Source organism: Stegodyphus dumicola, chromosome 1, assembly GCF_044657685.1.
Source record: "Stegodyphus dumicola isolate Sdum_Otavi_A_Nest chromosome 1, ASM4465768v1".
NCBI lineage: Eukaryota > Metazoa > Arthropoda > Arachnida > Araneae > Eresidae > Stegodyphus > Stegodyphus dumicola.
Window position 1 is genome coordinate 136,200,109 of NC_140768.1, and position 26,603 is coordinate 136,226,711.

At 32.1% G+C, this 26,603-nt stretch overlaps 1 protein-coding gene across 3 annotated transcripts in view; it reads right to left on the bottom strand.

Annotated features, from left to right (window-relative positions):
- LOC118191295 (uncharacterized) overlaps nucleotides 1–24,285 on the bottom strand; it is a 62,034-nt gene extending 37,749 nt beyond the window's left edge. Inside the window, exons 1-3 of one of the 3 annotated variants that reach the window (XM_085821140.1) lie at nucleotides 22,844–24,285; nucleotides 15,382–15,450; nucleotides 1,324–1,398 (exon numbers count right to left, since the gene is read on the bottom strand). In XM_085821140.1, coding sequence (XP_085677266.1) covers nucleotides 1,324–1,398; nucleotides 15,382–15,450; nucleotides 22,844–23,821 — 1,122 coding nt within the window. In that variant the 5' untranslated portion in view covers nucleotides 23,822–24,285. Of the gene's footprint in view, nucleotides 1–1,323; nucleotides 1,399–15,300; nucleotides 15,451–22,843 lie in introns of all 3 variants that reach the window. The other 2 variants (XM_085821129.1, XM_085821133.1) reach the window with 2 other exon arrangements.
- Between the last annotated feature and the right edge of the window lie 2,318 nt (nucleotides 24,286–26,603).

The window sequence follows — 26,603 nt, forward strand, 5'->3', positions numbered from 1 at the left end:
GTAAATTTTGATACCATTTAGATCATAATTGTTCTTTATTTCAAAAATTACGGTTTCATATTTTTAACTTTATAATTTCTGCATGCCATCTTACCAGATTTAAACTGATGATCTATAATCCGGAAAAATCGATAATCCGGAATCGCCGAAGTCCCGATGAGTCCAGAATAACGACTTTTGACTGTACTTTGCAGAGTAGCAACATAAAACTTTTAAATCATCAAGTTTTTACTTAAATGTGGTACTATTCTGTTATCGGGGACCGGATTCAGAAATGTATGGAAATGTATGCATGTGTGTATGTATATGTATACATACATATACATACATTCGTACATACATGTATGAACACACCCATCCATCCATCCATGCATGCACGCATATATACATTTCTGAATCTGGTCCTCCTAACAGAACAGTACCTTAAATGTTCATTAAATTTGCACAAAAATACAAAATAACTAAAATTTTTGAAATTCAAAGTTTGGGATTTGAGGTACATGTGTTCAACTGAATTACTATGTACGTTCAAAATTTGGCTGCTCTAGGTGTTGCTACTTTCTACAATGCAAGGAACATTCATATATATACATATCTTATCTTGTCTACATATCTTGTCTTGATATATAATAGAGTCTTGATTATGTAATAGAAGAGATTGATATAATTGGGTGTGTATGTCACATATATTACCATTTCATTTAATATCTATTGAAATATAGTTTTTTTGCTAACATACAATTTTTATCTAATGAGCTGTATATCATAATAAACTCATCCCCAAGAAATTTATAATACAAGTATCGAAATAAAATGATATTAGGCATTGGCACAAAATTCAGTTAAATTTAATTATATTTTTATAAAGTTTTAAAATCTTGAAACAAGTGCTTTGTAAGTTGATCATAAAATAACTATAAAAACATATTTATAACTTCTTTACTGATTAAGAAACAGAATTCATTATGCAGCTAGGTGCAGAATTTAAAAAAAAAAAAAAAAAAAAAAAAAAAAAATTGTACTAAAAGTTAAAAAAAATCACTGCAATAAAAAAGATGGAAAAAGAGCTATGCAGTGACTTTAGCTTTCAGAGAAAACACAAAAGAATTTATAAAATGCTTTCACGCATTTTCATCATTTTTAATATTAAGTCAAATAACTTTTCATGCTCACATGTACTTTGGTTTGTTTAATTGAACTATACAAAAATACATAATAATATTATTGTTTATATATTAATAGAAAATAAACTAATATTATCAAAATATAATATTTCGTGAATATTGTAGTAGTAAACATATTAAAAATTCATGATAAAATTACTTGAATTTTCTTCTGTAATCCGGATATAGTTGCTTTGAGACATTCATCAGGAATAGAACTTTGATCTCCAATATCCTACAAAGCATTTGAGAAGAATATTGAATAGGATATAAAATACACTCATGTCCATAAATTAAGGATAATGCAAAATCAGGCAAAGGAAGTGTTAGAAGCAAAACAAATTTGACTTATTTGTAAAGCTTATTTATTAAACAAAAGGTAAAGAGCAAAAAAAGACGCTATATGTTTGATATTATTAAAAAAATTAGCGGTTTTTTCTCCCTGGAGCAAATTACAAAAAAAAAAAAAAAAAACCTATTTACAAAACACCAATATTACATGGTTGGTATGATTGTTAATACATTGTATGTCTCCCAGACGATGCAATACAGTCCGTACAATGCCTAGGCATGCTGAGTATCAAATTATCGATCTGATCTTGGGGGATATTACACCACTCAAAAAGCAATTCTCTCTGAAGTTCCGGTAGACATGTAGGAGGAGGTTGACGGGCTGCAACTCGTCAGCCAAGCATGTCCCACATGTGTTCTACTGGATTCAAGTCCGGTGAGAATGCTGGCTAGTCCATACGGGTGATATCCTCCAATTGAAGGCATTCGCTTACGATGTTTGCATGGTAAGGACGGGCGTTGTCATCGATAAACACAAATTGTGCGCCCGTGGCACCCTGAAACAAACGTACATGCTGTTCCAGAATGACATCCTGATAGATTTGGCTTGTCATGGTTCCAATTTGAACATGCAGGTCAGTTCAGGAACCCAGAATAATTCCACCCCAAACGAGCACTCCTGCACCACCGTAATGGTGTTGTTCAATGATGTTTTCTTGGTGATAACGGGTACCTGGAGCTCTTCATATGAAAGTCCAGCGAGAATCAGATGGCAAGCTAAACCTGGACTCGTTGGAAAACATTACGCAAGCCCACTGTTGCGGTGTCCACAATGCATGCTCTCTACTCCAGGCTAACTGCAGGCGACAGTGAGTTTCAGTAAGTGGAATGCATCTGAGAGGTCTATGAGCATATATACCAATCTGCCCTAAGCGTCTGTACACGGTCTGCCTTGAAATTGTCATACCAGTGGCTGAAGAGAGCTGATGAGACAGGTCTGAGACTGTGCTCCGCCTGTTTCTTTTGGCAGTAACTGCCAAATACCGGTCCTCATTCGGCGTTGTAACTGGGGCGACCTGCGCTGTAACCTCTACTCACATTACTATCATCTTGGAATCGTTGCCAAAGCCTGGAGATGACACTCTAGGCAATTCCAAGTTCGTCTGATACTTCCAGTTGGGTACGCCCACATTCCAGATGGTCGATAATTCTACCACGTAAAAAATCACCCAAATGCGTCCTTTGTGTCATAACTATTCGGTTATTGGACTGAAATGCTTATAAAGCGCCTGCAAACAATTTTACTTCTTTGCCTATATTCCTTATATATCACTCTCTTACACTCTTGTCATTGTGACGTACCATCGGTGTCATTTGGTTACTTCCTGAAATTTGCATATGATTCTTGAAGATATGTGTAGTGATTTTACAGGTGATATATTTATTTTAGAGTTCGATTTCCGCGTGACTCCGAATTATCCTTAATTTATGGACATCAGTGTATTTAATAACATCCACATGGATAATAATACAATAAAAATAATAATAATTAGTTCATTCCAAGTGCTAATCATTCTCTTTTCATTTTTTAAGAATTATTTTAAACATGTTTTTTTTGCTAACTTTTTCTAAATTTGCTGCTCTGTTATATGCACATAAAATAAAAATACAAAAAGATTATACTTTGGTGAATGCTTTGACGACCAACAACTGAATGTAAAATGTGTAAATGAGAAAATTGAAGGAAAATAAAATTTATCTCATGCAAAATTTCTCTGCATAATTTTTTTTCCCTTCAAATTTACTTAAAATAAAAGAATATACACACATATATACGTACTATTTTTTTAAAGTCAATATATATATATATATATATATATAATTGAATAATAAGTATATATATAATTCTTATATATATATATATATATATATAAGAATTATATATATATATATATATATAATTGAAATTGGAAAGCTAATAAGTATTGTGCTGTAAGACCTATTTGGTCTTAAAAATTTTTTGCGCAATATGCTCCAAAAATTATGAAATAATAGGAAGAAAGATTGTAGTGAGCTCGCCAAAAAGTTACCAGGAGCTGTGGCTCCAAGGAATAGTTCAACACAGTATTTTTAAAAATATCATTGAAGGGTGAAAAATTAGCCTACACGTGAAATAAAATGCAGAATATAAAAAACTGTTAAAATCAATTGTTGGAAACATGTGAATGGCAAAAAATACAGTAAAAACCTATCGATGTGATAAGTGAAAAGTTAACACATATAAAAAACTGATTGACGGAACAAGTTAAAACAAAACTAAAACATATGAAAAACATAAAATTACAAAAAATTATAAAAATTACAAAGTGGAAAATGGTAAATTAGCGTAATTAGACTTCCAAGCTGGCTTTTCAAGGGAAATTTCAGTTGGATGTCGAACCAAGCCAACACCATTACGCATTTCGCCGAAACAGACAATTGAAGCTCTTGTGTGACGAAGAAATTTCTTAAATAATATTAATTGTCCCAAAAAATCATTTGGAGCTTCAATTCTCTGTCCCAATTTCCCGACGCGTCCACAAAAAATGACACATTAAGGTGTAAAAAAATGTAAATGCAACTCCGAGTAAAACTAAAATTAAAATAAATAGCGGTCTGCTATTAGTCAAATATACAATAACGTACGGGCTGGACCTGCAAGCTTAAAGAATAAAACCTTTATGACTATTATACTTCTGAAATGAAATTCAAATGAAAACAAACGCCATGGGTCTTGCTAAGACCAAAAAAAAATATTTAAAAAAACATAACATTTTTACATTAGATTCTCTGAATCATCCATCCACTTTATACCGTCCCATTGGGCTTTATAAAATTTCATTATCTAACTCAAATTATCTAAAAATTGGTAAGGCTAATGCCAGCTTTTTTTAAGGTATTTTTAATTATTTTATGAGGAATAAGGTTATTTTTCAAAATTGTCACGAAGTAAAGTATTTCTTCTTGAAGGTGTTCTGTTGCATTGCATATTCTTTTTATTCTAAGTAGCTGTGAATAAATTGTGTTTAGGATGATTCTTTTGGAAATATTAGAATTCCAGTTGGTTAACTTTAGTGTAGAAAAAGTGAATTCTCTTCTCTTGTCATAAACTTTTATAAAATTATAATCAATAATATTTAAGTCAAGGTAGACTACATTATTTTGCACCGTATTTGTATTATTTAGTTTTAAGCAAATGGGGTAGATATTAGCAACTTCTATTTTGTTGTGGTTGTTGAAGGCTATGATATCATCAATATAACGATATATGTGTTGGAAAAATTTATGTTCTTCTTTACTGAGTGAACGAACAAAGGTAAATTCTTTTGTAAAAAGGAATAATTCACATACAGAACTGGAAAAAATTACCTCCCATTGGAATTCCTTGAATTTGTTTAAAGATGCTATTGTTAAATTGGATAAAATTATTGAAAAGCACGCTTGAGAGAAAAAATTGCCATTTTTCGGTACTTATTATTGTAGAAATTTGCAAAATTATATCCGGTAGAGCAAGTAAGCTTGTATATATTTCTTTAAGTGGTAAGGTAGTATAGAGGTTTTCGAAGTCATAGCATTGTATATGGTCTATTTTAAGTGAATTTATAGTTTTTAGAGCTAGCTCGTTACTTGAAATCATCCAGTTGCAATGTAGATCCTTAAAATCATAGTTATTAATTAAGTCACATATTAAGCAAAGTGTTTTTGCAAAAAGATAATCTATTTCTTTAAGATAACTTTTGGTACTATTGGCAATAAACCTGAATTTAATAGGAGACTTATGAAATTTTGGTAGTGCATAGAAATTGGCAAATCTGTTATTATATTTTCCGGGGATGTATTTTTAGTCTTTTATGTAGTGCGTTAAATTTATTGAGAAGAATTTTAGTGCTGGTAGTAATTTTTTGGTAAGTGCAATTGTTATTTAATTCATTATGCAGAAGGTTGAGGTAAAAACTTTTTTAAATAACACTAAAATTGTTCCTGGCTTTGTCAATTTTTGTAATGATAAAATTATCTTGCTGTTTTTTAATAAGATTATTTAGCTGCTTTTTATTGCGTAAAGAGTTGAAATAAGGCGTCTTGAAAAGTAAATGTTGAAATTCTTTAATTAGTGCAGCTTTCCATTCAAGAAAAGTAGTAGTAGGTAAATTGAATTTATTACTAACTAAGATGATAAATTTATCTAGATCTTGATTGAATTGTATGAGGCAAAAGTGTTTATTGATACTGAAAGTAGGACGAAATTTGGTGCCAAGTTGCTAAAGGGCTCGCAATTCTAAGTCTTCAATGATATTGAGATCTCCAGTGATAACATGTTGGTGGAAAGGATCGACATATTTATGGTAAATAGGTTGTTGGCAATTACATATGCTATTTTCTTGTACATCGTGGTGGTTGATAACGAGTTGACCTAAGGTCTTTTCCAATTTAAAACAGGGCTTAATTTGTAGTTGTTGGTCAGGAAGCAAGTGTTGATATTTTTTTTTAAATGCTTGGTATTTTTAGTTTATATTTATATATATATGTGTGTGTGTGTATATATATATATATATATATATTTATACACATTATATATATATATATACCACACAAACACACATTATGCATGAGATATACATACACACATTATATATGTGTATGCATGAGTAATATAATAAAAAAATGTAAATCAAAATCTTAACTTTAATATTCATTAATTCCTTAACTCTCTATTTTACTCTAGACATTCCACTTTCCATCCTAAAAATAGTATCTGGTGATATTAAACCTCTCTAGACTCCATCATTTCAAAATCAGTAGCCATTATATGACTCTTACACAAGGCTCATAATGCAGATGATTGATTTAACCTTCCCAAGACCAAAACGCCCGAGATGGCCCTACATTCAAACGACTACAACCGCCTGAAATTGACATGTTGTTTTCTTTCATCCCCTCCTAAGGCATGCAGCAGGTGCAGTTTTCCCAAATGCATTGTATCAGTTTATTGCAGACAGCTTGTCCTAAAAGGATTTATTTGTGGTTTCTTATCTTTACTTGTTAGGAAGTAGAAAGAATGTCATATGAAATCTTCACACCTCTTTGTGCATTAATAGATGGGGAGGGGAGGAAATCACTGTGAATCTCGAAAGGCATTTTGGGCACTTCTGTATTTCAAGCATACAGGTTAGCAAAGGTTTTGGGTTTCAAAGGGTTAAGGCTTCAGCCAGTAAGAAATTTTGAAGCTTAAATATTATCCAATCCAGATATAGCAAACTGAAATGAATACTGTAAACCAAGAGCCAAATTACTTTAAAACCAATCTTCATCTTAGAATATAACATTGCTTCTGCTTTTTAGTCTAGCTAAAATGCTGCTTCTCTTCTAACTCTAACATCACAAATCTAAAAAGTTCTAAACTAGGCAGGCTTACTGTGCCACTTTATTTGAGTTGGTTTACAGAAATACTTGTTGACTGGAAACAAAGAGTATTTTCTAACTAGAAATACAGAATAGTGTCCACACTTCTTTCTATATGCATCATATTTGTATTCTATATCAAAATAATATACTATATACAGCCAATTTCTTACTGAATTTTAATTAGCAATTCGAATAACTTACACTCATCTTACTAAAAAACTCTTTTGTCATGATTCTTGAGAAAAAGACTAAACACTTTTGCATTTATTAATTATTGTTAATTGATCAGATGAAAGTTTGTTCCCCTTGAAAAGTTAACTAATTTCTAGTCAATGACAAAAATTACTTCGTTTGTTGGTTGTATTTTCACTTTTATTAGATCTTTTTAATACTTCCATTTTAAATATGTTCAAGATTCCATTTCTAATACGCTAATGAGTAAAGTAATTGTAAATAGGAAAAGGAGCAGAAACCACTTGTGTGGCAGTGTACAAAATGACTAAATATAACTTAAGCTTAAACACGAGTGAAAAGGTGATTACCATATTCTGTGAAAATCTTAAAACTGTAGAAAAAGAAGGGTGGTAAAGACCTAACTGGTGTTCATTACAAAAGTTGTTTGGTGACTTTTTTCTTAAGAGTATGCAGAACTTTTACAGAACTTTTGGCTGAAAACAGTAGCCCAGTTGCAACTGTAATTTTTAACAGAATTCTTCGAAGAAATGAACATGCTGTTAAAACTAGTTAAAGATGATTGAAGTAAAACAATTTAGAGGACAAAATGGCAAAGGTGTTAGATGAAATGAAATTCTACTTTAATCGCTTAACGACCACTCCCGAGATATCTTGGAAATAGATGTTGTCTCAATTTTCCTATGAACGAGTTAACTTAGGGGTTGAAAATTTTACAGATATTTAATGCCATCGCTTCATTCTTACTTTAGCTCTTATTACCTAGACTAGAGTTCTGTATTACTCTTGCCTAGATTGGTTTTTTTTTTTTTTTTTTTTCCCACGGAAGCCCGGGTTAACTTGGGTAATGTCATGAACCATAATAAATATCTTTTTAGTCCAAAGGGGCTTTGTCCCTGAAGGACTATTGTTTTTGTTTTGCAATCTTGCGTTGAATCACTATAAATGCCCATTTCACTTTTCAAACTGTTGCCACCAAATGTTAGAGTCCTGCAATATATTTGAAGAAATTAAATAATGAAGAATCTGCATAAATGTATGTATATTTCTTGCACTGTGATAAAACAATGGTACATAGAGCCATCGAATTTTGAATGACGTAATCCTCCTACGAATCGGCATGTAGAAGACCAAATTTGGAATTTGTTTTATTATCGATTTCCTATTTTGTAAAACTTTAACGAATTTTTGATTAACAAACTCAACGATTTAAAAGTGAGCAATGGCAACACTCTACAGCAGGGAAAAAGAACCTTTTTACCTTCAGTGGGCGTGGAACTGTGTATCGGAAATTCTAAAGATATGCTCATTTTAAAATTATTTTGTGACATTGCTACTGAACTGAATTTTATGGTTTAAGTGCAAAGAACATGATATTTAATAAATAAAAGTAACACACAAAACGTTAAAAAAACGCTCCTTTGGATGTAATTTAAAACCCGAAACCTTTCAGATTTTTTTTGGAGGGGCTTGTATTATACTTATTTATTTTTTGTGCCTTACAAAGCTACATCTAGTGATCTACATCTGTAGATAAAAAAGATTTCATAAAATGAATCAGGGATTTTCGGCATAATTCTAAATATAAATTCAGTCATTCGGTTAAAACCAAATCTGGCAAAAGCAGTTGAAACAGGAAGATTCAAAGTCTTCACGTCCGAGTTTTAATACATCTTAAAAATAGTTGGCTCTTGGAGAGATTACTTATTATATTTATCGAAAACACCATTTATTAGGTTGTTCGTAAAATAATGCAGGTTTTTAACCTATATCTTTAAAGTATCATAACTCAAAAACAATTTTATTAATCAAAATAAGCAGCAGCCAAATTAATGCATTTTTGCCAATGAGATATAAGTTTATGTATGCCGGTAAAATAATATTCTGGAGTTCTGGACGCGATAAAATTGTCAAAGGCGTTTTTGACCTCGTCTTGGTTTCTGAAGCATTTCTTCAGCAGAATGTTATCCAAATGTTTGAAAAAGTGGTAAACGATCAGTAAGAGGTCAGGCGAATATGGGGGAAGAGAGAGAGTCACATATCCCAATTTGTCCAATTTCTGTAGGTCAGTTGCACAACGTGTGGCAGAGCATCTTCATGGAGAAGAACTGGCTGCTTTCTGTTGACCAATGCTGAGCACATGTGTAGCAATTTTTGGTGCATTTCATGGATTTGCTGACAGTACTTATCTGCTGCAATCGTTTTGCCCATATTTAGGAAGCTATAGGGGACGAGACTGACCTCAGACCACCAAACAGTCACCATAATTTTCTTTTGGTCCAAATTTGGCTTTTGAAAGTGTTGTGGTGTCTGACCACGGTCCAACCATGGAGCTGAATGTCGCCAGTCGTTGAAGAGAATCCACTTTTCATCGCATGTAACAATTTGTTCAAGAAAAAGGTTGTTTTTGTTGTGGAGAAGAGCAGACGACACTTCAAAACGGTGATTTTACTTATTTTCACTCGATTCGTGAGGCACCCACTTATCGAGCTTTTTTGACTTTCTTATATGATTTAAGTGATCAGAAATTGTTGTTTTGCTTATGCCAAGCTCTCGAACAGTTATGCACGGGTTTGTTTCAACTAAAGTCTTGAAATCATCGTAATCAACAACTGAAGAGTGTCCACGATGCTCTTGATCTTCCAGGTCAAATTCTCCACAACGAAACTTTTGGTATCACCGTTTAACTGTAGATTCATTAACACTTTTCTCACCCCATACTTCATTGACGTTTTGAGCCGTTTATGCTGCGCTGTGGCCTAACTTCTACTCATAAAAGTAAATTTGCAGAAAATCCCGTTTTAACATCTAAACAAACACACCTAGTAAATATTTTTGAAAATAATTTTGGAACAAAATGATTATTATAGAAATATAGAGTGAAAATAGAGCTTCAAAATGATACATGAACTAATGTAATTCAAAATATTTTTGTTGCTAAAAATGTACAAGAAAGATAATCAACTTTTTGCTGCAAATGGGACTACAATACAGTAGAAGTCCAGAAATCCGCAACGCTTGGGACCAGTGATTGTGCAGATTTCAGGACAGAAAAGATAATATTCAGACTAAAAGTGTAGAATATATAAGGCGTATTAGATACATTTAATTAAATTATTATATACATTAATACAATAATTAATTATATGCATTAACTCTCTAGTGGCAAGGCCGTATATATATGGCCTAGAATATTTGTTGTGGTATCCGTAAGAATGTATATATATGTGCATATTAAAATATGTCAAAGAAATGAAGGCAATATATCAAAAGTACACAAATCTAGGTATGAAATACCAAAAGAGTTTTTACATTAAAATGGAAAAAATAATTTGTTCTCATAGTAGTTTTGAGAAATTTATGCTTTCTTAGAGAAAACCCTAGCCGCTCAGAGGGTTAAGTTATTATTGCATATATAAACTGATTATATGATATTGTTCATTTACATTAGGCTCCTCTATTTTAAAATCAGCATGAATCTGCTTCCCCTTTTCTCTCAGGAGTAGTCCTGAAATAGGTACCCAATCACTCTGCCGCTGCCGGAATCACTCGTACATCAAGGTTTGCTGATTTCGTCTCATGTAAAGATTTCCGGTTTCGCATTCCGGTGTTAGAATCACTGTTGCTGTAAAATTTCAATAGCTTTTCTTTATTGTTCCGTATAATAATGGCAATTCCATACGATTCTGCTATAAACTGAGCAGTAGCACCTGCTTCCATTTTTAACCGAATTTCCACTTTTTTCATTACCGTCGATGCAACTTGTTTACGTTTTTCAACGTTGCAAGTAGTAAAATCATGAGTGACTTTCTAATCCGATTGTATTAAAAAGTGCTAAAATTAAAAATACAGTCAAAAGTCGTTAATTCGGACACCCATAATCTGGACCTCAAAGCTAAAAACTTTGTGCGCATGCACCGCGTTGACACATGCGCATAGGCGTTTACGCGTGCGTGTAAGACCTAAGACTGTGCATTTGCGTATGCGCAAGCGCAGAATACGTTTTCGCTTGCTCGTTTAATGAATAATGGACGGTATAAGCTAAAGTTATCTAATTATCTATTTCAGTTAATGTTGATGATTGCGTTGTTCCTTAATCTTCGAACTGCATGCGGCTTATTATTTTTTGCAGACTGTAAGAGCAATTTTATAAAAGTAAACTTGAACTTTCGATTATGTCAAATAGAATTTCCGATGCTGGAGCTCCCAAAGGATCTACAAAACGAAAGTATGTTTCGATGTCCATCAAACAAAAAGTGGAATTGCTGTAAAAAATGGACAAAGACATGAAGAAGGAGACAGAAGGGTTAGTGAAAACGAAAAAATTTCGATTGACAAGTTAGTCGGTATTCTTGGCACAGCAATTATGTGACTTGAACAGCAGAACTTTGTAACTGAACAAGAAATGATGTCTGTTTATAGAATTAAAGAGAAAGTATTATCACATAAAACGAAGCAACTTAAACAACTTACATTGAAAGAAATGTTTAATAAAGTAAACAAATAAATATTAAGCTTTTTTTTTTTTTTTTTTTTTTTTTTTTTGTAAATTTTGATACCATTTAGATCATAATTGTTCTTTATTTCATAAATTACGGTTTCATATTTTTAATTTTAGAATTTCTGCATGCCATCTTATGAGATTTAAATTGATGATCTATAATCCGGAAAAATCGATAATCCAGAATCGCCGGAGTCCTGACGAGTCCGGATTAACGACTTTTGACTGTATTCTTAATTTATCCACAAAATATGTGAATAAAAAAAAACGACATCACTAAACAATCTCGTGAAATAACAAAGCTCAGAAAGTACAACATGAAGCATGAACTTGAAAGAAGAGTTAATTGTCTGCTTTTTTACCTAGATGCAGATTGGGGGGGAAAAAAACTTTTATCACAATGTCAATAATTTGGTATTTCCGTTATGACTCATTATTATTCGGCAATTATGACGTCATTATCCAGTAAGTACTTTTTCTTCGATATTTTGTACTCCATGTTGTGGTTTCCAGAACCTATAAACTCAATGTTTATATTTTGAGAAGGAATGTGGATTTCAGGAGTTGGCGGATTTTTGGTATTTGACTGTACTTACTTTTGGCCCAAAACTCATTAAAATGGACGTGTCATTACGCACGGAATTTCACTAGCCATTTGTCATCACTGCAGTCTCTGAACCTATTATTGAGGCTGACTTCCTACGTCACTTTAGATTACTGGTCGACATCTGTCAAGGATGTTTGGTGGACCCGCTTACCCGACGATGTTCCAAAGGAATCGTGACTACAAAAGATATAACAGCAAGGCAGTAAGCAGGAATAATAAACTTCACCAATTGCTTGCCAAATTTTCTGTGCTTACAGAAGTTTGCTCAATGTTACGGAAAATTAAGCAAGAATTACTCATTGTATTGAAACTAGAGGCCCATCTATGCTTTCATGGCCACACGGGCTTTCAGCCAAAAGCTTAAAGCAGCCAAACAACAATTCCAGTAACTGATTGAAACTAAAATCTGCAGACCCTCTAAAAGCTGCTGGGAATCCACTTTGCAAATGGTGACCAAAAGCAATGGTGATTGCCAACCATGTGAGGATTACAGGAAATTAAACAATGTCACCATCCCTGATTGGTAACCTTTTTCTCACATACAGGACCCTTGGTTTTAAGAAAGCTTACTATCAAATTCCTGTGGGAGAAGAAGACGTGCCAAAAACAGCCATTTCACACCATTTGGCCTCTTTGAATATTTGTCCATGCCATTCAAGTTATCGAATGCTGCGGTTACATTCCAGAGGTTTATTCATCAAGTTTTCAGCAGAATTAATTTTTTTTGTACCATTCTTTGATGATGTATCGGTAGCATCTGAAAATGACATGCAGCACGTGCAATATCTTAAGATGGTGTTCCAGCGATTCATGGATTATGGTATAGTAATGTAGCTAAATGTGTCTTGGGTAAATCAACTGTGAAATTTCTAGGACATTTGATAACTCCTGATGGTATCACTCCTTTGTCAGAGAAAGTATCAGCAATTGTGAAATTCCCCAAACCAGAAACTGTGAAAGAACTTTGGCGTTTCCTCGCTATGTGCATTTTTTAGCGACATTTTATTCTGCACGCTACAATATATATATCTGTTATATATATATATATATATATGCTGCTAGCCATCCAAAATGCAAAATGAAGAACAAGAGATATTAAAGCCAAATTTGTTTCCAAGATTACACACAGTATCAATATTAATTGATTTGAAATACAGCCTTCTTTGAGGTAAGGAAAGCGAGAAAATCAGTAATGAATGTTGTCTCTACATGTGTCAATAACCTCTGCTACACAATGCAGCATTGAGTGAAAGAGGTTTGGAATGTTTTGCTAGGGAATGGCAGTCGATACTGCCTTCACAGATAAGTAAAGTTCATCTTGTGCACCTGCAGGTGCGGCATCCTCCATTCATTGACCAGACATGTTTGATGGGTGATAGATTAGAAGAATGGGCAGGCCAGGGTAACAATGCAATATGGTGGACTAAAAAGAAAGCTTAAATATAATGTGTAACATGGTGTCGTGCATTGTCTTGTTAAAACTGGCTGGCAAGCCCTAAAAGTAAAGAAGTAGAACAGACTGGAGAGATAAAGCATTTGCTAGTAAGTGCACCAGTAATGCATACTAGGGGTGCAGGAGTGGAATCCAATTTCCCCCATACCATAACACTGGGTACAGGACCAATATGATTATGCATAACACAACAGTCCAAAGCCTCTCTCCACAGGGTCTCAAACTCTAATCTGACCATACTACACGCAGAAGTGTGATTTGCTCAAAAGCAATGAATTCCTAGCAGACAGTCCATTGTACTGTAAATGACATTGATCTGTTTGTTCAGACCTCGATTGTTGTGTTACAGACTACATATGTTGTGATAAGGTTGCAGATGTGGCAGTGTGTTCCAATTTCATGGTCAGCAGCAGCTTTTATATAAATAGAGGAAAAGCTATGACAAAATCATTTTCTAACAAAACAATTATATACATGCACTATATAGCTAAAAATCACTGGGCATTTCAGATTTTAGAATTTTTTCCAAATTTCTAGAGTAATGCTTCATGAATTCATTCAAACATGTGATTGATTCTCAAGCACTTTTCCTAACTCTGACAAAGCATCAGACTCATGTTTTTGTTTATTTAGATAAAGGTGGCATAATTCACTTTTGATAAATTAAGATAATGACAGTTAATTGGAAAAGTTCTAAACCTCCAACTAATTCTCGAAAGTAACTGCAGTACATCTTCACTGTTTTGTGAATATCTTTTTGAATTTGCTCAATACTCAGGTGGCATTTTTATATAAATACCCTATATACGGTATTTACTCATGTAATAGTCGCACCTCCATTTTGAAGCAGAAAAAATCATCAATATTGTGTAGTAAATTTCCCCGCATAATAGTCACACCCAGACTTTCACAATGAAAAAATGTGCGACTATTGCACAAGTAAACACAGTATTTGCCAACCAAATTATAACATAAAAGATTTATATATTTCATGCATGCATAGTTAAAATTATTTTTTAACTGTCATATCTCATCGAACATTCAGAGTTTTCATTTCAAATTTTAGTTTAATGTTTCTATTAAATGCTGTTATGTTTTCTGTAATTTTTGTGAAATTTGGTTGAATACTGCATGCTATAAGCATAAAACATAATTAAAAAAGAATTTGGAATTTTTAACGAAAATCTTTGTTAAAATAACATGCAAAAAATTTTGTGAAAATTACAGTTCATTTTTTAGTTTTTATAATAAACAGTGATAAAAAAATTTTTTTTTTCTTAATTCTTCTGTTGTTGGGTCCCTAAATGCACTAGTGACTGAATTTTCACTGGTAAGTGTAAATTCAAGTATATTGTTTACCTGACCACAGTTACAGAACAATTCATCTAGTACAGAAACTTTTTTAAAATGTCTAAAATTCCTACTCACTATTACTTTTAAGTGCCTATTGACCTTTGGCTTTATAATTTATATTATGCTTACTAAAATAATAATAATATAATGCAAAATAAAATATAACTCTCACTTTCTATATTTCTAATATATAAAAAACAAGCATATATGAAATTGATGAGGTAAAACACAGAAAATTATCAGGACTACAATCATTAGGAATTACATGCTAAAACACACAGTCAAAACACTTCTTTACCATTGGGATAAAGGATGAAATATCTGTTAAGATGCAGCCATCTTGCCAATCACTAAATGAAGAATTTTTTAAAAGTAATACCTGCACTACACCCTTCTTTAAAATATCACCAATCAGAGCAATTTTTATGCCAGTCCATACTTTGCTAATCTGAAATACAATACGAAATTTTTTAATATAAAAATTTTCTTTTCATCATATTTTTATGAAATTAAAATAAATACAAAGTTAGTACAAATACTACTATATATAAATATTTGGTGGAGATCCCACCAGTTATTCCTGCAGAATTCTGGAGGAACTAATACCTCCAAAACAGCCATTACTCAACTTGCTTCACAGGTAGATAGTCCTAACGTGATTTGCCATAATCAAATAAACCAAACCAAACTAAAACTGACCTCTTTAATGTTTGCACTCTGTAAATATGCTTTCATTGATTTTCACCACTGTGTTGGGCTCTCCAGTTTTATTGAAGCTCTGCTTAGAATGCTATGAGTACAAACTTCCTGCAGGTAACTGCTTCAATGTATTACTATCTTTTTCAGTCATATTCAGCTGACCATATAGTGCCATTTATACACAGTTTTTTATATATATACGATATAATCCTACATCCCAAATTTTAATAACTTATTTTTCCAACTTGTGAAGGAAAAATGCAGCAATAACAGTTAATTTATAGCTTAATTTTATGAATATGTTCACTAAAACAATAGGTGGCTTATAGAGAATCAATCACGGTTACCTCACACAAAAGTAAAAAATGTGTTATGTAAAGTTTATCCATAATCAACACTAAATCATGCTGCTTGGTAAGAGTTTCGCATTTGATGGTATAACATGCAAGTACCATTCCATTACAGGTTGTAAGATTTAATTCGGAAAATTCCTTGTTTACTAGCTAAGAAGGAAAAATTGCATCAATAACAAAAAGGCAGCTATTTTTCCATTATGCACCTGGTGCCCTTTTTGGTGCCTGTGAAAGAGAAGCCAAACATATGACAAGACCCACCAATAGTACTACCTGGGGACTATGTGTGTGAAACAAGAATAATTTAACACGTGCACAAACACACACACACATTATTATAATAGTACTACCAAAATATGAGGAAGCTGTATAATAGAAAAGTACCAGAAGCATATTGTTCAAATATTGTCGGATCTTGAATGTGCATACTTTGTGATTAAGTGCTCTTTAGATTTATTGTGATACTGCTTTATTTGTGAAAGTATGATTTTGTTCCCAACGATTTTCACAAGGACTCCTTGACAATGGCCACTAAGAATGTATATTATTCAGCTTTGAAAAGTGACAATGAACCAAATGACTGATTTAATAACTTAGAATTAGACCCCACTGACAAATATCCAATATTAGAATTGCTTAATAAGGAGAAATTTGATCAGGAGTTCAACAATACTGAGGGCTTTTTTGAAAACATGGAACAAAAAGTTTTATTAATATGGAGTGCTAGTGAGGCTTTTTTAACCAAAACTCTCATGTGGATTAGGATTCCTACAGACAGTTAGCTGTGCATCCAATTTTTGAAATAAAAGCAAGAATCTCTTATATCTTAAAACTTGAATGTAACTTGAAAGTTAAAGAATTTTAAGGCACATTATAGACCTATCCTAAATTCACGTAATAATGTTGGTAAATCTACTGATATCTGAAATTTAGAATTTTCATGTAGTTAAGAAAGGTGTTGAAAAGTCAAACAGCATCCTCACTGATGTTGTGGATAATCCTAAAAGCAAAAAGGAAAAAGTTAGTAAAGTGGGGTTTATTTTCCCAAATTACTAAAAAATAGCATCTACTCTGTAGAGACATTAAGTTTTTCTTTTAAAGCAGGAGAGATGAAAAATGAGCAATGTCCTCATCAGACTCAAACCACGGACCTCTCGAATACGCTCTGAGTGAGCTGACAATTACACCACGAAGGCATATTAAGGAGGCAGGAGAAATACCTTATATACTCCCTCTTTTAAAGGGCGACTTTGGATTAGGAGATCCAATCGCCACATTCTGGTGGTGCAGAATCATCATCCACCACCTTTTTTAGTTTGCGTACCACTGTAGAGACATTAGTTTTTCTTTTTTTAAAGCAGAAGAGATGAAAAATGAGCAATGACCTTGTTGGGACTCGAACCATGGACCTCTCGAATACGTTCCAAGCATGCTCAGATGGGAGAAATACCTTATAACTTAAATACTGCTAATAAATTTGATATTTTGAATAATGTTAAAAATGTGCTGATATAATGTCAATAATAATGTAAATATTGGTGGTAATAATGCAACTGCTAGTGGTAATGATGTTAAATGTGGTTGATACTGATAATATGCAAATGCACATGATAAACCACAGGCAAGATTTAAACGCATAATGGTTATTCTGCCTACTAAATTCAATGAATTTGTTAAGAAACTGTAGGAAGATTTAAATTACATTTTCTCTGCAAGAACTGCTTATGAATTGCTGAGAATTTTTCCTGCTTCAATTGAAGACCATCACGCCATAAAAACGTGCTTTGAAGACAATGTAATTCAGCAATACATTGTGCACAGAGAATATATTAAACATATAAAAATTATTATTAAGGGTATACCATTGGATTATTCAGCAGATGAAATCAAAGTACTCATTGCTGAATGTTTCAAAGTTATGAAAGTATGTACTATGTATGGCTTTCTTTCAACATCTATCTTACAATGTTCCAATGTCTCTCTTACAAGTTCTCTTAGTTAACAAATCTGGAACAGAAGATATTTATCACATTACTGAATTACTGTACTGTAGTATTTGTATGGAAAGTTAAACACTGAAAGGCAGTGTGGTCCAATGCCACGACTGCCAGCATTTTTATCATTCATTTAACAATCAATGATAAAAATGAATAATAAGTTAACAATGATATATAACAATGAATATATTGATATACATAACAATGAAAGATGGGCTGATCTTTGGAATATGGTAACTGGTAGTTTGGCGACATTTTGGAGGCGATAAAGGTTACTACCTAGGACTTTGGTAATAATGTGAGAAGTACTCAGTTCCGATTACGCATTATTTTGTGTGAGGGAAATGAGAGATCATGAGATATGTCATGTGACATTAATGGACGAATTACAGTTCTTTAATCGGAAAAGGGGGGGGGAATTTGGAAAACTGTAGTACTATATTATTTTGTATTAAGCTTTTGTGTGTTGTGTGAAATAGTGGAAGTGTGCGTGCCACGTAATGAAGATTCTGAAGATTAGGTAAATTAGTATTTTTAATCATTTGAGGATATTATTTTTATGCATTGTTCTAAATATAAGGAGTAAATAAATTAATATGGTATTATCGGAAAATTGTTATTAGCAATGATTTAGTTTAAAGTAATTAGGATTGTAATCTAATTTTTATTAATTTAATGTATGTGCTTATTTATATTTTAAGTAGTGTTTTTTAATTTAATTATATTTTAATTTAATGATCGTGATTTTGTGAGTTATATGTTTGTAGTATTTTGGAATGCGTTTGAGTAGAATATGTTGAGTATTTTCATGCATTTTCGTGGAATTTTTCTAATTTATGATATAAAAGCAGTGTACATGGTTATAGTGAAGAGTGTGCGCAATGCCATTTTTGTGCAATTCTGGGATGTTTTTTTAAGTAAAAATAAGTCGACGTGTACATGGTTTAGTGATATTTTAATTAAATGATAGTTATTTTGTGAATTTTATGTTTGTAGGAATTTGGTATACGTTTCAGTTGAAGTAAACATGCATGGAAGTAATTTAAATATTTGACACTAAGTATTTGTATAGCCATTTGTAATGTTTGCGGTATGAATTCGTTGGTGACGTTTATAATATAATAGATAATTTAGAGGTAAAAGTTTTTGCATATTTTATTTATTTTATGCGTGGAAGTGTTCATTTTTGGAAAGGGTATATACTTTTTCACGATCAGGTAATTTCATATATGTTCTTTTTACCGGATTTAAAGATTCACAAAATTTTCATGCATTTTCGCGAAATTTTTGTAATTTATGAGAAAATAGCAGTGTAGATGGATAGATAGCAGATAGATGGAAGTTAAGAGTGTGTGCAATGCCATTTTTGTGCAATTCTGGGATTTTTTTTAAGTAAAAATAAGTCGACGTGTAAATGGTTTATGTGTATGTGCTATTCTGGAAAACGTGCCAGGAGTTTGCGATTGTGCACTTTTTCCCAATTTTGCAGTTAATATTTGTCATGATTAAGCAGTTTTGTTACATAAAATTTCTAGCAAAAGTGTAATTCGGCTAGTAGATTGTTGGAAAAAGTGTTCAGTAAATAAAAAGAAAAGAAACATGTCTTTACTTCGTGAAGACAAAATGGCGGCGGAAAAAAAGAAGAGGGTTGCTGTAGCAGAGTTGGTCGCCAAATTTTCGCCAAGTTACCATAATCCAAAGATCAACCGAAAGATTTAAAGAATTGTTTCAGAGTAACTTCAGTATTTTAAAAAGAGTCAATTTAAAATTTTTTTCTATTTTAACTTCATCTTGAAGTTGGTAAGTAATTATTTTTACTTATTAGTGTATATATTGAAAAATATTGTTGCTTTAAAAAAAGAATAACGTAATTTTCTTTTATGAAGGAGACATACCGGAAATGTCAAATTTCACTTATTATTCCTCAAAAACTTTTTTACCAGTAAAAAGCATTTAAGTCAAAGACTCAACGGTAATTGAAAACAGAACATTTTTTTTTAAACTTTCATATTATTTGTTTCATTTCTAGGGATCCTTAAAAATTTAACTCAAAAAGTATGAGTGATGAGAACTGAATTAAAGGGAATCCCTGATCTGCTTAGGATTAGTTAAGGCAGTGGTCTCAAACTGGTAACCCCAAAAGCAACTTCACTTAGCCCATAAATACAATTCCCATGAACTAATTAGTATTGTTATGACAAGAATCTGAAGAAAAGTTTATGAATTTAAAGATTTGGCATCTAGTATGACAATGTATTGCTGAATTACAGTCAAAAGTCGTTAATCCGGACCTCAAAGCTATAAACTTTCTGTGCATGCATCAAAGCATACACTTAGGCATTTAAACATGCGCATAATACGTATACGCATGCGCGTTTAATGTATAACGGACGGTATAAGTTAAGCTAAAATTAACTTATTATCTATTTCACTTAATGTTGCAGATTGCATTGTTCCTTAATCTTCGAATTGGATCCAGCTTATTATTTTTTGCAGACTGTTAAGAGCAATTTTATAAAAGTAAGCTTGAACTTTCGATTATGTCAAATAGAGTTTCCGCTATACATATATTTACTAATATGTAAAGGATCTACAAAGTGAAAGTATGTTTTGATGTCCATCAAACAAAAAGTGGAATTGCTGCAAAATATGGATAAAGGCATTTCCTTTGTTTCTCTAACCATTCCGAAATCTGTTTATCAATTTCACGCTGCTCTGCAGGGAGGGGAATGTCGCGGTGCACAATGAACTGGAAGTTGATCTGTCAGCACTATCCTTATCTTCAAGGCAGATGTTTTTATTTTATTCAGCTTATAATTCCTTACTAAATGTACTATTTCATCTCGATGTATTCTGTCTTGGATATGATTTAAATCAAATTCCTTGTCATTATAAATATCACGAGTACACATCAAATAGTTTTCTGGTTGCAATTTTCTAATTTCGTCTATGGGTAATGTATGCTTTACGCATGCGCGCGTTGAAAGAAATGTTCAATAAAGTAAACAAATAAATTTTTTTTTTTTTTTTTTTTAAATTTTGATACCCATTAGATCATAATTGCTCTTTATTTCATAAATTACAGTTTCATATTTTTAATTTTATAATTTCTGCATGCCATCTTACCAGATTTAAACTGATAATGTATAATCCGGAATCGCCGAAGTCCCGACGAGTCCGAATTAAAGACTTTTGACTGTACTTTGCATAAACGTCAGTAACACCTCAGAAGATCTACAAATGCAGCTAATTAATTTACACTGTTATACAAAGCTTGTTCAAATATTTGAAGATACAAACTTGATTGACTTTTTTCGTATTTGTCAAGAGACGGAATTTTTGCAATAAAAATAATGAGTTTAGGAATAGGTTTGTATGTAAATGGTTTTGTTTTCACAGTTAAAAATTAATAAACCTAAAAAAAGAAACAGACTGACCAATTAGCATTTACAGTTCATGATGAAGAAAGTTTCTAGTAATTTCTCCTACAAACTTTAACAAAATCGTAACATCATGAAGTGTTGTAAGAAATAAGAAAATTTGTAATTATTTACATAAAAATTTATGCATTTCTTCTGTATGTAGCTAGGAAAACTTATATTAATTAAAGAAAGAGTAACAGCATGTCATTATTTATTCTCAAATTTTATTCCACTTAGAAAGTTTTTGTAATTTGTTTATTTTTAGTTTAAGTCATTTAAAGGTTAATTCAACATATTATATGTTTGAATTGCAAAGTGTAAGCATCAAAATTTCTTGCAGATATAAACCTTTAAATTTCCAACAGAAAAAAGCATAGTCTAATCTTTGGAATATGGTAACAGGTAGTTTGGCGACATTTTGGTAAGACGATAAAAGTTATTAGCTAGGACTTTAGCAATAATCTGAGAAGTATATTCCATCTTGTATCTTGTGTGAAACAGTGTTGCTAAATATGTGGATCCCCTGACCCTCTCTAAAGTAAATTCCAAATTTTTATTGCATCTATGTGATCATCCAAAAGAGTTGCTTGAAGAGTATGAGTGTAGGATTAATTGCAGATAAGTATGAATGTCCAACATGTGGGAATGAAATGAGATTGTGTGAAAGGAAGGATATTACAGATAAGTTTGGATGGCGGTGCAAGAAATCTGGTGAAAATGGACTTTCCGAAAAATTCCGATCGTGATTTTAGCTAATAAGCACTTAGAAACAATTTCGCACCTAATCTTCATCATGATTAAGCACTTTTGTTCCATAAAAGTTCTAGCATAAACGTAATTCGGCTAGCAGATTGTTGGAAAAAATGTTGAGTAAAAAAAAAATGCCTTTACTTCGTAAAAACAAAATGGCATCCAAAAAATTTTTAAAAAACTCGCAGGTTGCTGTAACAGGGTTGGTCGCCAAATTTTCGTCAAAAAATTGCCAAGTTACCATAATTCGAAGATTCACCAAAGCATAAATTGGAATATTTTCCTTTGCATCATTATTACTGTTTATGCAAGTTTTCATAAATATCCAGTGAACAAAATTTAAAATTTAGTTTTCTTAAAAAAGCTGTTCTATTAAAAAAAAACTTTTCATTTTGCTAAAAAAATAGTGTGATCTATCAGTTGCTTTCAGATCGTGCATTTGGTCCCATCCAATTTGAGATTGAGACCACCAAGTTTAAGGCATTACATGACAATATTAAAGTTATTTGTTATATATAAAAAGCTATAATGTATTGAAGTATTTTGATAAAATTTGCAAAACAATAGGATAAAAATAAATAACTATGCATATACAATAATGAATACATAAATCTATCTACCTGAAGGTTATTTTTCTTCTTATCTGTTAAGAAATAAACACTTTGTTTTCCAGAACTAAGTATCAAGTTAACATTCTCAGTTGCTAACGATCGTAACTCAGCTTTAAGATAGAGGATTTCAGGAAATGGCAGAGAAATATTGCAACAATATTTTAATATTCCTTTGGTGAATATGAGGCATTCAGATTCGGTGCAAACAACAGCATGATTTTTAGTCCAGTTGATTTCACTGAAATTTGTCACAGATGATCTTTCTGGTATTTGAATATTAAAAACTTTGACAGTTCTTAATGCACTTTCGTAACATTTAGGAAAGAAGAATGATGTCGCTAATTTTCTACATGTGACAGATGAATCTTTTTTCTGTGAATTTAAGCCAAGTGATATAATTTGAATTAATTGATAGCCTCCTACATTATAACTTAAAATAATAAGTAAGACATCAAGAGGCAATTTACGTCCCACCTTTCCTAAACCTACAATTTGAAGTAATTTTAAATTTTTAAAGTTTGCAGAAAATATAGATTTTAAATTAAAACAGTACTTCAGCTTGTGTGATAATAAGAATAACTCTAACAGATTCTCATGCAGCATTAAACACGTCGGTCCATGAGTGAAAAAAAAGTTAATATTTGGGAGAAGAATAGTCTTGGAGGGCCAGTCTAAACACTGAACTCGAAATAAATTAGAAGTTGGAAAGTCAAAATAAACAAATAAGGACCACTTGTTGGTGAAATCTATTACTGCAATTATCATACATTTCAATCCCACGTCATAACTGTCTGTAACATCTAAATACACATCTTTTTTTAAAACAGGATCTCTTAATGGGAGTTTTATTTTGGCTGTTTCATAAAATTTGGCAGCAGGCCGACTTTCGGTATTTTCAACATAGGTATGAGCTATTATGAAAATATCATGGCCCACAAAATTCGGGATAAAAATCTTATTATTGAAAACACATACTTTACTGAGCATTGCAAACTGCAATAAAATTACAACTAATATTTAGTATTATATGTGTATACGAAACTGGCCAATACGAATCAAATTCGCGCGGTAACCTGTAGCAATCTTGCTTTTGAGCAAGAAGAAAGGTGAGGACTTTGGCGAGCGCCGTTTCCTCCAGTCCGTGAGGCGCGGTAAGTTAGGAACATGTTGAACTGCGGTGCTTAACCACCAGGGTGTCTGGGCGCCATAGCCCTACCCCTCATCGAATAACATGATAAAAGTTTCGAATTATGAGAAATGTAACTGAATGTGCTAAATAATTAAATGAGCAAGAGTTTAAATTCATAATTGCTAATAGTTAAATGCATATTTTTTCCTTAAGTACCTAATTACTAATCCATACATAATTAACTATTTTTTAACAACTATTTCACAGAAGAATACATGTACACACAAGAGAAACGGTGTTGACGAGTAAACAACGCAACTTCGGAGTTCTTAGAATGGAATTTTTAACTACTCATTCAGTCTGCTCAAAATCATCTCGTACATAGATAGCTATTTGCGCAAAAGGATTTCTTGAAAGTTTTAACTTGAATTTAAGGTAGTACGTGAGGAGACTTTGAGTGAGGATTTTTTTAATTTTACTTTTCATTTTTCTTGAGTCGGGCCAATTTAACTTCTGGTGTTTGGAATTTAAAACATTTTTTTTAAAATAACAATTTTACTTCGTATTCTGGCGATCGCCGTAAAAACCAGTCCGTCAGGCACGGAAAGTTGGAAGAAGTTGGCGAGTAAACGACCCAACTTCGGAATTCTTAGATTAAAATTGTTAATTAATTCTGCAGGAAGGATGTTTCTTTATCGCAGTATTTGGCGATATAGTTCCTTAGATGAATGTATTTTTTACACTCATTCAGTCTGTGCTCAAAATCATCTCGTACTTTGCAATTTAAGGCCTCATTCAATTGAAACATTTAGTGATCGTTAGTCGTCATACGTCATCAGTTGCGATTGATTTTGCTGTTTTGGTATTCAATTGAAACGCAACGATGACTCTGAGCTCGCGATCGCTCGTTCTCATAGCGATCACTTGGAACCCATCATTCCTCGGCGAAAAACGATCGAATCAATATGGCGGCTGTGTTGTTTGTGCTTTCACGAGAACAGAAATCAAGTGTGCTAAAGAAAATGCTTTAGATCTGCTGAGTGAGCATCAACTTATATCAAAGTATAGGGTGTATAAGGATCCTAGCAAGGGCAGCCGACACATCATCTGTGTTGTATCCAAATTAAGTGCACTTGTTGCTAGTGGACATTGATTTAGCGTTGTGTTGTTTATATTTGTGTTGATGGATTGCTACCTAATTCAGAGAAATATGCGTGGATGCACTGCATCAAATTATTCATATCGTTCCAGAAATAACTTTAGTATGTTCTATTCCCCGAGAAATGAAGAAATACGAAGAAAATGGGTAATTAATTCTTGTCCATTGGAATAGATTCCGATCGCAAGACCGCGCGCTTTTGAAGTAAGTTCAGCTTCGTATATTTTCATAATTGTTAAAAAAATAAGTGTTCATGTTTCAGCGAAATGTGTATTATCATTTAAGTATTGCTAATTAATGACAAACTGATTTTATATGTACAAAATGAATATCAGAATGTGTATAGTCAATACACAGATACCAACGGCGATAAGTAGATGCTGATGTGATTTTCTTTATTGTTATTATCGCGAAAGGACAAAGTTTAAATAATTATATTATACATTTGATTTCAATTTTGTGCGTGATTATAACTACGAAGTGCACTTTTTATTTAAATTTTAATGCGGGATTCATGGTTTAAAATCGTATGTTATTTTTTGACCTTATTATATTGTCACCAAATCTGTAAGTCGGCCTCCAATGTAAAAAAAAAAAATGTAAACATTGGATAATATGATTGAAATTATGCATTATATAATGTTTCCCTTAAAGTAACATTAATATATCATATTTATATTCATTTTGAAGAAGGTAAGCATCAATTTAGGTATTTAACGAATAATTTTGACTGTATTTATACATCGTGTAAACTGTATTTCCAGCTCTTTCATTTAACTGCGATTGCTGTCAATTTATTTCCAATGTATCAACATAAAATATGTTTTAAAATGCTGTACAAGCTTAGCCAGTGATTCTTAATTTAATTCAGACAATTTTTTATGTGTAATTAAAATAATTTAATAATATATGTTACTGTAATTTACTATTTTTGATTTTAATGTTTTAGAAATTTGCTAAATCAAGTTTATTTTTGTGTGACCTTGCATCAGAGGCGCCAATAATAAATTTGTTTTGGATTTCACTGCTAAAGTTTTTAATGAAAAAAGTATTACTGATGTAAAAGAATGAAAAAATGATATTTGCTTCCTAATCAGTGCCTTATGATATTGCAATAACTTAAAAGGCTTCTTACTGTTTCTTAAGTTGCATAACGTGTTTTCATAACTTCTTGTCATCTTTGTATTTTATTCGTCTATGTTATCAAATAAATATAAAAGGTATGTTTCTAATTAAAAATTCTTCCTTTCATAGCAGTGTTATGTACCATGATGTGATATGTGTTGGCGTTTATTATATAGTTATGAACATTAGAGTCATTATAGAGTTTTATGTATTTATTAAATATATGTAATCTACACCATTGTGTATTGTATAATTTTCCTTTTAGAATATATTACATTGTATTTTTTGAGTTGTTAATAGAACTAGGTACATTTTTCTTTTCTTTTGCTTTAAAAGGTCTTTTGAATCACTTTTTT